At 42.6% G+C, this 13,421-nt stretch overlaps 1 protein-coding gene across 2 annotated transcripts in view; it reads right to left on the reverse strand.

Annotated features, from left to right (window-relative positions):
• The window catches only part of rock1 (Rho-associated, coiled-coil containing protein kinase 1), an 80,737-nt gene that overhangs the window by 24,620 nt on the left and 42,696 nt on the right, over positions 1 to 13,421 (reverse strand). For both annotated transcript variants that reach the window (XM_089007630.1, XM_089007631.1), the window contains exons 6-9: positions 7,036 to 7,120; positions 6,806 to 6,950; positions 6,589 to 6,727; positions 4,379 to 4,470 (exon numbers count right to left, since the gene is read on the reverse strand). In XM_089007630.1, coding sequence (XP_088863756.1) covers positions 4,379 to 4,470; positions 6,589 to 6,727; positions 6,806 to 6,950; positions 7,036 to 7,120 — 461 coding nt within the window. The remainder of the gene's footprint in view (positions 1 to 4,378; positions 4,471 to 6,588; positions 6,728 to 6,805; positions 6,951 to 7,035; positions 7,121 to 13,421) is intronic.

The following is a 13,421-nucleotide window of genomic DNA, read 5'->3' on the forward strand; positions in this document are numbered from 1 at the left end:
ATAGCTTTATTCTTTATTCTTCCAGTCAGGTTTCAAGACGATGCGTAGCACATAGTCATCCCAGTTACAGGTTTCTAATGACATCCGCCTGGGCAATGACACTGAAGATTGCGAGTGTCTGGTTTTCTTATATCTGACTGTAGCATTTAATAAGTGATTCACAGTATTCTACTGTCTCATTTGCAGCATTTGGTGGGCATTACCGGTAGTGCTCTTGACTGGTTTAGGTTCTAACTTTCTGACTGAACCTTTTGTGTTTGCCTTGGCTGCTCTGAGTCACGTACTGTGCACCTCTGACGTGTGGTGCTCCGCAGGGCTCAATTTTGGGGCCTATGTTGTTCTGACTTTACATGCTCCCATTGGGTTCCATCCTCAGGAAAAATGATATTTCCTTCCACCGCTATGCAGATGACTGTCAGATATATGTCTCACTGAGCAAAAAATACACTTTTTCGTTAAGGCCACTTTTATTCTGCCTGGAGGAAATCAAAACTTGAATGGCAAAAAACTTCTTCCAAGTGATCCATGTACATTTCACCCTGTATGATGTATGTAGATTTTTTTCACAATTTATTTGTGTGATACAGCTGCAAATAAGTATTTGAACACATGTATCATCTAGAATTCTGACCCTGAAAGACCTGTTAGTCCGCCCATTAGAAGTCCACCTGCACTCCATGTATCGCCCTGAATCAGATGCACCTGTTTGAGGCCGTTAGCTGCAAAATACACCTCTCCACCCCATACAATCAGTAAGACTAACTTGGTGAAGACCAAAGAGCTGTCCAAAGACACCAAAGACAAAAGGCTGCACACCTCCACAAGGCTGGAAAGGGCTACGGAGCAATTGCCAAGCAGCTTGGTGAAAAAAAAAACGGTCTACTGTGCAATCATTAAAAAATGGAAGAAGCTAAACATGACGGTCAATCTCAATCGGAGTGGAGCCCCATGCAAGTTATCACCTTGTGGGGTCACAATGATTCCAAGAAAGGTGAGTAATCAGCCCGGAACTACATGACAGGAGTTGGTCAATGGCCTGAAAAGAGCTAGGACAAGGTTACTCTAGGTAATATACTCAGATGCCATTATTTGAAAGCATGCATGGCAAAAAAGGTTCCCCTGCTTAAACCAGCACATGTCAAGGCCCGTCTTAAGTTTGCATATGACCATTTGGATAATACAGAGGAGTCATGGGACAAAGTTCTGTGGTCACATGAGACAAAAATACAACTTTTTGGTCATAATTCCACTGACCGTGTTTGGAGGAAGAAGAATGAAGAGTACAATCCGAAGAACACCATCCCTACTGTGAAGCATGGGGGTGGTAGCATCATGCTTTGGGGGTGTTTTTCTGCACATGGGACAGGACGAGTGTACTGCTTTAAAGTGAGGATGACTGGGGCCGTGTCTTGTGAGATTTTGGGGAACAACCTCCTTCCCTCAGTCTGAGCGTTGAAGATGGTTCGTGGCTGGAACTTCCAACATGAAAACGATCAGAAGCACACAGCCAGGAAAACCAAGGAGTGGCTCCGTAAAAAGCATATCAAGGTACTAGCATGGTCCAGCCAGTCTCTAGACCTGAACCCAATCAAAAATCTTTGGAGGGAGCTCAAACTCCGTTTCTCAACGACAGCCCAGAAACCTGACTGATCTAGAGAAGAACTGTGTGGAGGAGTGGGCCAAGATCCCTCCTCTGTGTGTGCAAACCTGGTGAAAAACTACAGGAAACGTTTGACCTATGTAATAGCAAACAAAGGCTACTGTACAAAATATTCATTTTCTCATGTGTTCAAATACTTATTTGCAGCTATATCACACAAATAAATTGTTAAAGGGCAACCGACACCTGCGGACAAGTTGCGTCCAGAATTTGTGAAATCACTTCAAATGACTTCTATCTTACAAAGATTCCACCGCATATAAGCTATATTTTACGGTTTAAAACTCGTGCTGAATATTCATGAAGTCTTGTTTTCGAGTTGATGCAGATGCCAGAAGTGACGTCGCAGAGGGAACGCCCCTGACAGAGAAAGCGATACACAGTGCATTTTGGGTACTTTGTTTCGTCTGAAAACACCGTGTTGATCGTGAAATTAGAAGGAAAACTAAATAAATAACGCGATGGTGAATCGTTGTGTCGCAGCCAATTGCGGTAACACGCATAAAGAAGGTGTACGTTTACACAAATTCCCAGCGGACAAACCAGCCATTTCCAACGGACCAGAGCAGTAGAGCGCCAGCCGGAGGCGAACGAGGACCTCCCCGGAGTGCGCGAATCCCCGCTTAGATAACCGCTGTCATCTTCTCAGCCTGACAATGGGTAGAAAGTTGCTTCCAGTGGTGAAGGAGAGCAATCGTCATAATAGTGGAGGTTGCCGATTGGACAAACATTCAGTTGCTGGAGAGGAGCTAACCGGAGTTAGCGATGGATAACCGTTGTCATCCTCTCATGTTGTTTCTGCTCCTCTCGAGGCTGATCATCCAGCTCGTAAATTATTTTGTTGAACGTATACAAGTAAAATGGAGCTCTTCTAAGCCAAAGATGATGACATTCTTCAGAAAGGGGACCGAGCTCTTTGGTGTAGCCGAAAGGACGCTTCGGTGACAGTCAAACCTGATACGAGATTCAGACAGTCAGTCTATTCTTTGAATCGAACACAAATGCTTTTCTTGACCCCGTGATTAAATTCTCGATTTGATGTGAATTGCGATTCACTACAATTTTCTTATTATGAACTCCATTGTGTAGAAGGCCATTCATACGAAACTCTGCAACTTTTCATCTTGAAAGTTTGAACAACTTTTTGCATGCACAACCATTAAAGAATCTGCATTGATGTTGACATTTTGTAGCTATTATTTGTTATTCATGTCCTTATATGCCACATATCACCGAAGTTGATGCTATATTGCTAATTCACTGAGCTTCATATATGCTTCATATGACGTGTCCTTTAATAGTTTCATCACTTACGGCTCAAATTGATATGGAAGGACTTCTTCAATCGATCGCAAACCACTTATGCTTTTCTCTTCAGAACTATTTGAATCATATTCATAACTGGATGAGTAACAAGAAAGGATCTTTTCCGAATCTGAACTCTCTGAAGCCATTATTTTGATTCTGGAGCAAGGCAGTTTGTGAAGGAGTATTCTGACAAGATGTCACGACCTGGGGGCGGGACTTTCTGAATCTCTCCACTTTTGAGGTCATTCGTGGCAGTTTTGGGCAACTTTAAGTTATTTTAATGGTCTTTGGCGCTTGACTAAAAATATCAGCCTGCGTTGTGTTTTGGATTTGAGATGCTATAAAATGTTTTTCTGATGTCAGTTAGGAAACAAAAAATGGTGTTGGTTGTCCTTTAAATAATCATGCATTGTGATTTCTGGATTTTTCTTTTGAGTTTATCTCTCCCACAATGGACATGCACCTACAATGAAAATTTCAAACCACTCCATGATTTCCAAGTGGAAGAAATAGCAAAATAGCAGCGTGTTCAAATACTTATTTTCTTCACTGTATATACTTAATGTCGCCGCGACTTAGATTTGCTTCCCCACACTCTGCCAATGAGAGCGCCACTGCCCCCTATAATGTAGCGGAGGCACAATTGCACTTTATTCTAGGACAGTAAAAAAGATATAAGTAGAATTCAGTACAGTATGGAGGTGTACAGTTTCCACACTATAAGAATTTAAACTGTCACTGTTGCACTTGCTTGCATGGTTGAGTTGTGAAAATAAATTGTTGTTGCACTTTAAGATGAAAAAAAAATTAAGGTTTTGTATTATTCCTTTTTTTCCTTCATATTTGTTTGAGAATATTTTCCTTGAGAATGCAAAGCTAAGAGTTCGTATCAGTCAAACAGGTAATTAGTTCGGAAAACTAGTGCTTTCGAACTAATTAATTTCTTTTCCTTTCAAAGGGAAAAGCCGAAAGTAAAAGAAGCCAATTCGTTCGGAAGCACTAGTTTTTTTTCTTTTTGTCAACATTGCATCCGATATGCAAACAGAACTCAGACTTTAAAACCAAGACCAATGCCATTATTTTCTCTCCAAAGCTCAGACACAAAAGGTAAGTGTTTGTTTTAATTTTGTAACCCTTTTGTTTTAGGTCATACTCTAATCATAAAAAAAAAAACATATAGATATGTATATCCTCCTCGGGGAGCAAAACCGGCCGGCTCTTTGGAAAAGCTGCGGCACAGTGCTGACTTTAGCTGAGTCAAGAATTAAATATAAACCCAGTTAACAGTGCATTACAGCTAAGGATTTGATCCAGTTCTAATCTCCGCCTGATCCGGTCTCAGTTAATGTTGTGTCTGCCATTTATTGCTCCATGCGCCGTCAATGGTCAGTTTCAAGACCTATTGCTTACTGTCTCTGATGTTCTCCCACGTCCACTGATCATTCTTGAAGAAAGGGTGCTTCTTGATCTCATCCACACCATTCCGGCCTAGGCGGACCTCCCTGTTGACATTGTTCAGTCCCAATTAGACTAAATGCTAGATTTACAGAGCATGATTCAGGTCATACCAATGACATATTTTGCCCTCAATTGCAACAGCCGGATTTGAGTCGTGGTAGTGTGAATAACAAACAAATGCCTACAAATCGATATTTTGCCAAATCGCCTTAATGTTTAAAACGTCTCCAAAACTACGTTAACTAGAAAAACATTTCTGAGAGCGTATTAAAAAAGAGATTACCATTATTAAAATCAAAGGTGGGAAGAGACATTTCGGGACAAAAAAAACCATTTGTTTTGTTTATTATTGCTTTTTTCCATATTGTCAACAGTGTCTGAAATAGCTTCTGCCTGGACGCCCCGTGCGTGCAACTTTTCCGCTGGGTGTACAACTTACAAAATGTCTCCGCCCGGGTGGCCGACAACTTCTTCAAGAAAAAACAAAACAACAAAAAAAAAATATATATTTTTTTTTCCAAATCGAACTTTTGCTTTATTTAACAAAGCACATGTTTGAAAGAAGATTTCGAAATCAGAATAAAGTATTCCGATTCAGAAATCTTCATTCAGCTTGGAAATTTCTGAATTTCGGTTCGTTTGGCAATTTGCACTCTCAGCACGGCAGCCAATCAGAAGCCTGCTTCGTGCTTCCGTCTTTCCCGATCGTTATAAGGTTGTGCATTTGCATATCATTTTCCAAAGTAGATGCACAGAACCTCAGCCCCAGAAGAAAGATTCAAAAGAAGCTAACAAAATTTATGACGCTAGAAAACGTAAACGTACATTATCCCATGACTGTAAAGTGTACTTGAGAGTTTTGAAAGGCGCTTAGAAATTAAATGCACATTAAAAGCAAGAAGAATTCACGTGGCTTGTAGTAGACAATGCAATGCAAACATTGCATTGTAGAAAATGACGAAGAGTGTATGGACAAACGGCCAACTGGAGCAAAGTCATCAGCAAGGGATATTTATGATAAATAAAGCAAGGGAGCATTTGTGGTAGGTACATCCTTGATAAAAACAATACTTAATAGTGATGGGAATTCCGGCTCCTTTCAGAGATTCTTTTGGCTCGGCTCACAAATAAGATCCGACTATTTGGCTCCCAAATGGCTCCTCAGTTTTTTTGTTGCTTAAATTAATTAACTATCAAAAATCATGTAAAATTATGTGAAAAAAACGAATTACTCATGTAAAAATTACACTATATCAAATATTTTTATTTGTATGGCTTTATTTATATGTGGGCAGGGAGCATCCACTAACTTTCACGTTCCCTGTTGTTACGCTGGTCTGATGATCAGGTATCACTAATTTGCTTTTCATATAAGTAATGCTATCATACCAACTAGTAAAATTGATAAGAATTGGATAATAATAACAGCATAATGTGTTAACATTTGTCCACCTGTCTACCCCCCCCCCTCTCCTCACTGCTGCGTGTGTCTGTAATTCTCCCCTCCCTCCTCTACCACGGATATCGACCAATCACATGCGGCTTTAACCGAAGCCCGGAGGCGGGGAATTGGGGACAAAAAAAAGTTTGCTCCCATTTCCGGCTCCTTGTTAGGAACCGGCTCTCTTCGTTCACTTCAGAGATCCGGCTCTAAGAACCGGCTCGTTCGCGAACGACATATCACTAATCCTTAATACTTTGCAACAATGCGTCTGTGTAAGCTCTCAGTCGTACAGGAGTGGTCCATCGATGAGAAGGTTTCTTCAGCCGTCATCTGTACAAAAGTGAAGGTTTTCGGACAAGAGGCTTCGTCAGCGCTGACGAAGCCTCTTGGATAGGAGGCGAAACGTCCGAAACCTTCACTTTTGTACAGATGACGGCTGAAGAAACTTTGCAACAATGTTTTTTTTTGCGAGTAGTCGTATTATTGTGTTTCAAATTGTGAAAAATGGGGCAGGCAACTTTATGGCCGGCCAGGAGTTGTCTGCCCTGGTGTCCGGTAACTTTTTGTCATGAGTTTCAGACGCTGTTGTCAGTGTTGAAACTTAAAATGGGGCGGATGTCCGAGTGTTCTTTTTATGTATTCCATTATCCTAAACAGGGAGGAATGTGTGTGTGTGCTTCAGTATTAGATCCCACACTTGTGTGTTCTGGAACATTACCGGTCTGTAAGGAAGGCACAGATAAGGTTCTTGGCATCATTGGAGATGTCGCTGTCGTCGGGGAAGGTCAGTGCGTTTTTGTGGTTCATTATTTTGCTGTAGGTGCCGACCAACGAGTCTGCATAAAAGGGTGTGTCACCTGAAAGAGCAAATTAGTAAATTACAATTAACAAATGCTATGGGTTTTCTACTTGGTGAATCTGTCGCAGTGACTCACCAACTAGCATTTCATACAGAAACACTCCCACCGACCACCAGTCGCACTCCCTGCCGTAGTAGCCATCTCCTCCTTGGGATTTCAGTACCTCAGGCGAAATGTAGTCCGGTGTTCCTACCGCCGTGTCGCATCGTACCATTCCATCCTAAAAGTGTAGACGGCAAATATTTAACAGGTTTCTTTGCTAAATAAATCCAGTATATTATTCAAATTCAACACAAATTCAATACCTTGTTCATTTTCATACAGGTGCCAAAATCTGCCAGTTTTAAGTGGCCCGCTTTGTCCAACAACATGTTGTCAGGCTTCACATCCCTGCAAAATAAACCTTTATTTAGACAGGGCCTACTGTGAGAAGTGGATGTTCTCATTGTTTGGATTCAAACAGTTGAGCATCTGCGGTGCCTAACCACCATTTGAGTCACAAAAGTGCTTCTGTTTGACAAAGAAGTACATGCTTTTGACTTGGTGTCCATTGTATCTGTATATTACGTATGTAGATCCGTAAACTAATTGGCAAATGTAATTCAGCAGCCTGGGGATGAAGAATGCTGTGAAATAGTTTCAGGGATGCATCTGGGAAATTTAAAAAGGGGGCCAGTTGGCCCCCTTGTGTCTGAAAAAGGATGGGCCCGATTGAACTCGACTGCCTTAGTATTCAAAAATTGATTGAAATAAACCAAAATACATTAATTGGAGTATATTTCTACATTGCTTATACAAAAAAACATTGACTAAAATCTATTTTTCTAATACATAAAATATTTTACTTTTAGTCAAATAATTCATGCATACATAAAATATTTTCTTTAGTCACTAAACAATCAATCCCTTGCTATTTTGATATTCTATGGTATAACAGAGGAGACAAAGAGAACAGACCTAGCTTATTTGTGTCTACTTACAAATATCTTCTTTGAAGATGTCCGATGCGGTGCAACAGCTCTGAAATAATTCTTATTATCCACGAAATTCGAATCATTCACAGCAGTTTGCGGAAACGAATTGTCACTTCCCTTCGTTTCAATGTAAATACTGCAATGCACCATGGGTAAATGAATATTCAATTACAGTGATACCTCGGCTTACGAGCGCTTTAGCTCATGAACTTTTCGCCTTACGAATGTTAAATTCGCGTGAATATAATGTTGGCATACAAACTATTTTTTCGGGAAATACACGGAGCGCCACAATGAGTGATGGTGTCACGGTTTGCGAGGCGGTGATGGCGGGTGCGGATCCCAAAAAGCAGGCAGGAGGGAGCAGGAGGTTGTTTGACAAATTGTATTAAAATAAAGGTCAGCAGGAACAAAATGCAAAACATCAAAATCATCTGAATGGAAAAAATACAAAGTAGCAAAAGAGGACCAAAAGTAAAAGTCCGCCAAGGTTAAACAAACACATACACAATGCATGCAGCAAATAAGCAGCAAATAAGCAGCAAACAAACAATGAACCGGCACCGGATGGTCGTGCCAGGTGTCCTTTTAAGTGTCAATGATTAAACGACCAGCACCTGCGAGGCTGCAGGCAGGGCTGACGTCGCTACCCGCTGGTCGCCAATCTGATCGGGACGACCAGCACCTGTGCAGGTGTAGGCGGGGCCGACAGCGCCCCCCGTTGGTCGCTAACCAGATCATGACAGTACCCCCCTTCAAGGGGCTGCTTCCAGAAGTCCCAACAGTCTCCCAAAAGGTCCACTCGCCAGGGAACGGTCGGTGGAGAGGGCAACCGCTGCCTCTCCAGCATACGACGGGCGGCGGCCTGATGGGAACGGGACTCGGCCTGGGCTGGACGAAGACGCGGCACGGATCGTCGTGGGCGTGAGTGCGATCCCTCTCGCACGTTCACGCGACGGCGCATGGCTCTGCGTGGACGTCGAACTGCCAGGCGCAGAATGGCACCCCGTACGGCCGTATGGGACCAGGTCTCGGCCGGACGCCGACGTGGGCGTGAACTGCCCGGCTCCGGGGGAACGAGACCAGTCCAGAGCCGCTCCGGGATCCAGCGGTGAGTGGGGTCTCGGACTGACGTTGACGCGGACGTTGCACGGCTCGTCGTGGATGAGACTCAATTCGTCATGCACGACGACAGCATTGCTGGACGTGGGCGTGCAATGCCAGTCACCCAGTGTCACCCTGGACGGCCACCTGGAAGGAGGTCTCGGCCGGACATTTACGTGGACGTTGCGGCTCGTCGAGTGACGCAATTCAAACTCGACGAGGCTTGCGCTAACGTGGACGTAGCATTGCCAGGCACAGGGTGGAAATGAGATGGGTCCGATGTACCTGCGGGATCCGATGGTTGGCCGGTTCATTCTGTCACGGTTTGCGAGGTGGTGATGGCGGGTGCGGATCCCAAAAAGCAGGCAGGAGGGAGCAGGAGGTTGTTTGACAAATTGTATTAAAATAAAGGTCAGCAGGAACAAAATGCAAAACATCAAAATCATCTGAATGGAAAAAATACAAAGTAGCAAAAGAGGACCAAAAGTAAAAGTCCGCCAAGGTTAAACAAACACATACACAATGCATGCAGCAAATAAGCAGCAAACAAACAATGAACCGGCACCGGATGGTCGTGCCAGGTGTCCTTTTAAGTGTCAATGACCAGCACCTGCGAGGCTGCAGGCAGGGCTGACGTCGCTACCCGCTGGTCGCCAATCTGATCGGGACGACCAGCACCTGTGCAGGTGTAGGCGGGGCCGACAGCGCCCCCCGTTGGTCGCCAACCAGATCATGACAGATGGGTTGTTCGCGAACGAGCTCGTTCTTGGAGCTCCTGAAGTGGGAGCCGGCTTTTTTCCCTGCCCCCAGTCTTTGGTTAAAGTCGCACGTGATTGGTTGAGATCCGTGGTAGAGGAGGGAGGGGACACACGCAGAGGGGGGCCGGGTAACGAAAACAGAAATACACACGCGCGCGCACACACACGCACACACAAGGGAGATGACAGAGCTTGAAACAAAAATGTCACAAAAGTGAAAAAAAAATAATAATAACAACAAAAGTGAAATGGTGAGAAAATGGATAGAAAACAGTGAATTTGGACTCGTTTCAACTTTATTGATAGTTCAAAGGTAGAGTGTAGACTGCAAGGTTAAAATATCCCATCAATCAGGCTCCACAAATAACCCGCACAAGCCATCTGTACAATTTGAAGAGAACCAGCTATTAATGTAGTTTCTAGTGTGTCTTCTTGGATCTTTTGCTGTTGCAATATCACAACTTCTAAGATGTACAACCCACAGCTCCTTGAGACACTAAGCAAAAAGGTATCCATTCCATCAAGGATGAGAAGGTTTCTTCAGCCGTCATCTGCACTTTTTTGAAGGTGTCGGACGTTTCGCCTCCTATCCAAGAGGCTTCGTCAGCGAACTAAAGTCTTACTGGTCGTATCGGCCCTATTTATATATCCCTAATGTCCAGACATGGCGGCGCCGGACACAGCTATGACAGGTCCCTACTCTCGGGTTGGGGGGAGCAGAGGACCACTCCCTGTGGCCCCACTGATTGTTCCTACATTCCTGACTAACCTCATTGTCGTCAAATGAGTATGTACTGCCGATTGAGGCCCACCAGTATTATCCCTGCAATGTTGATAGTCTTTTTTTTGGAGAATTTGTTAAGTCTCCCCAATGTACTGCTCTTAACAATTTTCATTCTTACAATGTATTGAATAAACTACATTACTTTGTTTTTCATTTGGCAGCCTATCTTTTGCATGGACTAATTTTTGCCATGTTTATCGGTTTGAAATAAGTAGGAATTTTGTGTTGCTAAAGGACTCTGTAGTTTTTCAGAAACTCCTGCAATGTAAGGTACTGCTACTCCTCTCCTTTTTGTATCTTGAGAATTTTTTTGTTTCATTCCATATTCTTTCTTTCTGACATTTGTTGAATGGCCACTGGGGCTACCCACAGTTAGTGACTGCTCTCCTGATTTGTTTTGACTCCTTTTCTTTACCTTCAATGCTTGTTGGTATTAGTTTAGCCCTATGCTGGAGGGTACTGATAACTCCTAGTTTGTGTTGTAAAGGGTGGTTAGAATCAAAAAGTAAGTATTGGTCAGTGTGTGTAGCCTTCCTGAAGACTTCTGTTTTTAGCGCTCTGTCCTCTTTTATATTTTACAATCCAAGAAGGCTAGTTGGTTCTCTTTAATGTCCTCACGAGTAAATTTAATGTTGATGTCTACCGAGTTGAGGAGATCTGTAAAGGATTGAATTTCTTGTTTTTTAATTATGACAAAAGTATCGTCCACCTATCTAAACCAGCGTCTAGGTTTTGTCCCCGGGAAGGATGCGAGGGCCTGTTTCTCCATCTCTTCCATGCACAGATTAGCCACTAAGGGTGTAACTGGTGAGCCCATAGCACAACCATACATTTGTTTGTAAAATGTCTCCCTAAATTGAAAATACGTAGCATTAAGGCAGATTTCCAATAATTGGCAGATGTAATCTGGTTTAAATTTGGTTCTTTCATGCAGAGAAACGTCTGCCAGCAGTCTCGTTCTCACCACTGAGACTGCTGCTGGGATTGGGACAGATGTGAAGAGAGAAGTCACATCGTAAGATGCCAAAGTTTCCTCAGGTTCCATTATAAGGTCTTTGATCCTCTCTACAAACCCTGTGGTGTTCTCTACGTGATATTCTGTGTTACCAACCAACGGAGCTAAGATTGTTTTTAAATATTTGGCTACATTGTATGTAGAGGAGTCAATGCTACAAACAATGGGTCTGAGGGGGAACCCTTCTTTATGTATTTTTGGCAGGCCATAGATACATGGCGTGGCCTCTCCTGGGTATAATCTAAAATACATCTGATTGTCTATCTGTTTTCCTTTCTCTAACTTTTGGAGACAGTCTATCATTTCTTTCTTGTATCTATTGGAAGGGTCCCGTTTTAGTTGCTCATAAGTGTTAGAATCTCTGATTAACCTATTTATTTTGTCTTCATAATCCAATGTGTTGAGAAGCACTGTGCATCTACCCTTGTCTGCTGGCAAAATAGTAATATTTTTGTCTTTTTGTAGAGTAGTTAACGCCTTTCTCTCTTCTAATGTTATGTTGGACGGAGGTAGTTTGGCACTACTGAGAAGGGCTGATAATTTAACGCGTAGATCATCTGCCTCTGCATACAAATGTTTGTTATTTTTAATAGCCGATTCCGTAGCTGTGATGTAATCTATTGTAGGTATTGTGTTAGGAGTTACTGAGAAATTTAAACCTTTGGTTAGAACAGCCTTTTCTGTCTCTGAGAGATCTCTGTCTGACAAATTTTTGATCCAATTCTCCCTTGAAATCTGCTCATTCCTAATTTTTCGTGTGATTACCAGTAGCTGAGATTGTTTAAGTAAAAGTAATTTTTGAAATTTATCCTTTTGTCTCTCTTTGGTTTTGCTGTGGTGCCTCATGTATCCGGATTTAGTAAATTCACACACTTCCTGATAGATTTTGTGGGTAAGTTTAGTTTGTAATCGCTGATAATAAGTTTCTATTTCTGACTGTTTGTTTTTTATCTCTATGTTAAGTCTCCTAATTCGCAAATTTAGTATTTTCCTAGTATAATTTTGTTGCATTTTATCGGCTAAGTATCCGGGTTCCAGGGGTGCTTGCTTCAAGCATTTCGGAATTAACCGACTCTGTCTACATCTAAGATTGAATCTGAGGTGGTTCTTTAAGTCAGCTAATTTAAAGGTGGCCTTTTCTAAGTTACGTACCAGCAGAAGGATGTCTCTCCCAAAGTTGGCAGCAATACGTCTGTGTAAGCTCTCAGTCGTACAGGAGTGGTCCATCGATGAGAAGGTTTCTTCAGCCGTCCTTTGTTGAAGGTGTACTTTGTTGAAGGTGTCGGACGTTTCGCCTCCTATCCAAGAGGCTTCGTCAGCGAACTAAAGTCTTACTGGTCGTATCGGCCCCATTTATATATCCCTAATGTCCAGACATGGCGGCGCCGGACACAGCTATGATAGGTCCCTACTCTCAGGTTGGGGTGAGCAGAGGACCACTCCCTGTGGCCCCACTGATTGTTCCTACATTCCTGACTAATGACTGGCCTGTTTGCCCCACTCCCACCGGTATTACCTCATCAGCATTACGAATGTTTCCTAAGCTGTGTTGCCTAAGCAGGCTTTTGTATGAACGATCCAAATTAAACCTCACCCCACCAGACCGGTTTAATGAAGGATTTAGTTGTTTTATGAGAATCGCTTATTTTACTCCCCTTTCAAACCATTTATGTTCTTTCGCTAAGATTTTAACCTCATTGTCGTCAAATGAGTGTTTGCTAGCTTTTAGGTGCAAATGTACTGCCGATTGAGGCCCACTCGTATTATCCCTGCGATGTTGATAAAGTCTTTTTTTTGAGAATTTGTTGAGTCTCCCCAATGTACTGCTCTTTACAATTTTCATTCTTACAATGTATTGAATAAACTACATTACTTTGTTTTTCATTTGGCCGCCTATCTTTTGGATGCACTTATTTTTGCCTTCACGTGTTTATCGGTTTGAAATAAGTAGGAATTTTGTGTTGCCAAAGGACCCTTTGTAGTTTTTCAGAAACTCCTGCAACGTAAGGTACTGCTACTCCTCTCCTTTTTGTATCTTGAGAATTTTTGGTTTCAT

This window comes from Hippocampus bargibanti, linkage group LG11 (assembly GCF_051943395.1).
Source record: "Hippocampus bargibanti isolate YZ-2025 linkage group LG11, ASM5194339v1, whole genome shotgun sequence".
Classification (NCBI taxonomy): domain Eukaryota; kingdom Metazoa; phylum Chordata; class Actinopteri; order Syngnathiformes; family Syngnathidae; genus Hippocampus; species Hippocampus bargibanti.